This window comes from Hordeum vulgare, chromosome 4H (genome assembly GCF_904849725.1).
Source record: "Hordeum vulgare subsp. vulgare chromosome 4H, MorexV3_pseudomolecules_assembly, whole genome shotgun sequence".
Lineage (NCBI taxonomy): Eukaryota > Viridiplantae > Streptophyta > Magnoliopsida > Poales > Poaceae > Hordeum > Hordeum vulgare.
The window spans coordinates 472,641,802-472,645,335 of NC_058521.1; the positions used below are offsets into that span (position 1 = coordinate 472,641,802).

General features: G+C 49.2%; 1 protein-coding gene across 2 annotated transcripts; it reads left to right on the plus strand.

The window, feature by feature from the left end:
- Nucleotides 1-726: 726 nt before the first annotated feature.
- LOC123446655 (dof zinc finger protein DOF3.6-like) lies at nucleotides 727-2,843 on the plus strand. 2 transcript variants are annotated; one of them, XM_045123218.1, is made up of 2 exons: nucleotides 727-1,143; nucleotides 1,389-2,843. In XM_045123218.1, the coding sequence occupies exons 1-2, from the start codon at nucleotides 1,090-1,092 to the stop codon at nucleotides 2,463-2,465; spliced, it is 1,131 nt and encodes a 376-aa protein (XP_044979153.1). In that variant the 5' UTR covers nucleotides 727-1,089; the 3' UTR covers nucleotides 2,466-2,843. The 2 variants fall into 2 exon arrangements, with proteins under 2 accessions (XP_044979153.1, XP_044979152.1); XM_045123217.1 differs by having other exon boundaries at nucleotides 729-1,143; nucleotides 1,386-2,843.
- The last annotated feature ends 691 nt before the right edge of the window (nucleotides 2,844-3,534 follow it).

Here is a 3,534-nt window from a genome sequence, read left to right on the forward strand (position 1 = left end):
TCCAAGCGCTCGAGGAATGCCTGGACTGCTGTATCCATGGCCATGAGCTTCGATCTTGCCTGACTAACGAATCTGGTTTCGGTAAAACCCGCCAGAGCGACGAAAGAGAGAGAGAGGAAGACTGATCTCTGATACCAGATGATAGGATACACTAGGGACTGCTGGATCTAGCTCTCTCAAGTAGTAGCTTAGTACAAGAATTACACGAATGGGGAAACTATACTTGCGATGATAAGAGGAAAGAAAGAAAGTGGTAGTCGCCGTCGTTGCCTTGATCCTCTGGATGATCTCTCCTTGCGAGCCAGAGGGATAGAAGTAGTCGGTGTAGGGTTTGGTTGCTGGGCCTCAGCTCATCCAGGCCGGGCCGTGGACCCGTGGGTTTGGTTCCTCTAGCGCGCCTGTCGTGGGGCACTGTGGGTGCTGGTGGAGTTGCTGCCCCTTGGGTCCTCTTCGTCAGGTATGTATGCATGCATAGGGGCCTGGTGAGGGCGTTGGTGATTTCGACCCTCTCTCCTCCCGAATGAAAGCGTTCGTGAAGAGGAACCCTTGTACTGAACCGTTCGTTCGGGTTGGAACGTTGTAGACCTAGCGTTCCCGAGATATCGGTGTCCTTATTTTTTTATTTTGCGAGTAAAAGGAGTATTAACCTTAAACGTTAAGGCAACTTTAATCTCTGTCTACCCTATTTTTTTTATTCTGGCTCTCTCAAACATTCTTCCCAGCCCCACAAGGCAAAAACTAGAAATGTAAAGCTACCATACGCACAAAAGGAGAAGATAAATACATGCTTTTCTCCGCCCTTTCTCTTTCACAGCTTCTCTCTCCTCCTCATCCTCCTCTCTCTCTCTCTCTCATTGCTGTCTTCTCTCTTGCGACTGCTCGATGTGATTCTCCACCACCTGCTAGCTAGGTAGAGGACTCCACCACCTCGTCCTTCCTTCTCCCCTGATCGTTTCCTTTTCTTTGCAAACACAAATCCTCAACAAGAAAAAGTGCAAATTCTAGAGGAAAGATCTGAATTCAGCAGCAAAAAAGCTGGAGTTAAGGCAGAGAGAGAGGAAATATATCTCACCACACTAACTGGCTTCCATGGTGTTCCCTCCGCCGGCTGCATACCTAGATCCGCCTAATTGGAATAACCAGGTACTACATGATCCTCCCTCCGCATCTCCTTCAATTCTCGCTCGTTGTAGAGCTAGACCACTCCAGCTGTGATGTGTGATCCGTACATCCGTCCATACCCAGCTTCTTCATGGAAAGAGAATTTGGCAAATTAAAGTAGCTTAGCATGAAGATGTATATTCTCCTCTTGAATATTCACAGAAAATTCTCTCCTGCTTTCTTCTCCTTGTCTATAACATGTTTACGTGTGCGTGCTTAATCAGCAGCCGAGGGCGACGAGCGGTGGCGGAGTAGGCGATGCACAGCATATGCCAGTGGGTCCGACCCCGGGTACGGCGGCGGGGCCGCCCGAGGTCGGTGGGCTTCCGAGAAGCTCAGCGGCCAATGAAGCCGCGGCCGGGCAGCAGACGCGGCCAAATTCCATGACGGAGCGCGCGCGGATGGCGCGGGTGCCGCAACCGGAGCCGGCGCTGAAGTGCCCGCGGTGCGACTCCACCAACACCAAATTCTGCTACTACAACAACTACTCCCTCTCGCAGCCCCGCCACTTCTGCAAGGCATGCCGCCGCTACTGGACGCGCGGGGGCGCCCTCCGGTCCGTTCCGGTGGGGGGCGGGTGCCGCCGCAACAAGCGCTCGTCCAAGTCATCCGCCGGCGCCGCGTCCTCCTCCAAGCCATCTTCTTCTTCAGCCAGGCAGCTTCCCGGTGGCGCGTCATCTATGCCATCAACGGCGACCACCACCTTGGGTCCCGACGGCGCATCGATCCCTCCGGGACTCAGCTCCATGTCGCATCACCTGCCATTCATGGGCGCGATGCACCCGCCGGGGCCCAACCTAGGGCTAGCCTTTTCCGCGGGCCTCCCGCAGCTCGCCATGCAGCAGCACCACCACCACATGGACGGCGTGGATCAGTTCCCTCTCGCCAGCGGCGGAGGCGCCACCTTTGGCGCGTCACTGGAGCAGTGGCGGGTGCAGCAGCAGCAGCAGCAGTTCCCGTTCTTGGAACTTCCACCGGCGCCGCCCATGTACCAACTGGGGCTGCAAGCTAATCGGGCAGCAGGGAGCAGTGCAGCGGCACCGTCGCCGGTGATGTTTACGTTAGGGCAGTCTAGTGCAAGCACATCAAGGCGCGACGAGGGGTCAATGAAGCAGACGGACAGCAAAGGGCAAGAGATGACCTTGCAGAGGCAGTACATGCAGATGGAGGCTCTACGCCAAGGGGATGGCGTCTGGGGTGGCAACGCCAGCGACAATAACGGCAATGGCAGTGGCAGCTGGACCATGAACATCCCCGGATTCCATTCTTCGTCGGGCGGTGCTGACGGCGGTGGCCTGTTGTAGTATACGCATACACCGCACTTTCTTGGTCAATCGGCATGGCTGGAAGAGATGCACATGCATCGTTGAGCAGGACGGTACTAAATTAAAGAAGGGGTTCAAGCTTTAATTTTTCATCAGGTAGTACTGTAGAAGCGCTGCTAGCTCATGATGGTCTAAGGTAGGGGATTCAAGTTAAAGTTGCTCCTTGGGTTAACACTTTTGCACCATTTGGTCTGCCTGTGTAGTACGTGTCCATTGTGTTATATACCTTTGAAAACCTTTTCACAGTTACGTATGGAGGGATATATACTTAAATGATGGGTATATATGGTCATATGTTTTTTCATTTACTTGGGGATTGGAGATTGATTAATTAGATTGTGTTCAGTTCAACTTGCATGAAATGAATGTATGATTGATTTGTTTTTAGTGTACTTGTATGTATATTCCATATGTACAAGTTTCATCAGTGTGTTCCTCTCTTTGTAGAGAGTTTTGAGTTTTGACTGATAACCTCATGAACTAGTGCAGCAACTCTTAATTGCATGCATAAAAAATTAGTAATCATGCATATCAGAATCGATCAATATTACAATTCTCGTATTCTCCAGCTCCGAATCTCTAAACATGCATGGCTCATATTTGTAAAATCAGTATGTCATAATGCCTAGCCAAACTCTAAACATATTAGTCTATTAATTATACTTTACAATTGCATACCTATATTGTGATGGTTGCTGCTATATGCAACAAATTAATTCTGAATCAGTCATATTACGTCTCACGTATTTATTTATTTATTTATCGAAAAGATGTCTCGATGGCTAGATGTCTATAAATTAATATATGGTGGGGGATCTTAACTAGCTCATGAATATGTTTGTATATGGAACAATAGGAAAAAATAGTCCTTCCGGTATTAGTCGATTTTCATTAGGAACTTAGGCAAATCCTGAGTGATACATTAAATATGTATAGTTGCCAAGTTTTATCTCTGTGTATAATTATTATTAGTTAGAGCAATATAAATTTAAGAGTCCTGTGTAATTGGGGAGTCACGCATGGACAATCTTTTCTGATAAATATAATA

Excerpts from the sequence above, each read along its gene's own strand:
- LOC123446655 (XM_045123217.1), top strand. The coding sequence starts at position 1,090 with ATGGTGTTCCCTCCGCCGGCTGCATACCTAGATCCGCCTAATTGGAAT. Across the intron at positions 1,144-1,385 it reads CGCCTAATTGGAATAACCAG|CAGCCGAGGGCGACGAGCGG; the intron begins GTACTACATGAT and ends GTGCTTAATCAG.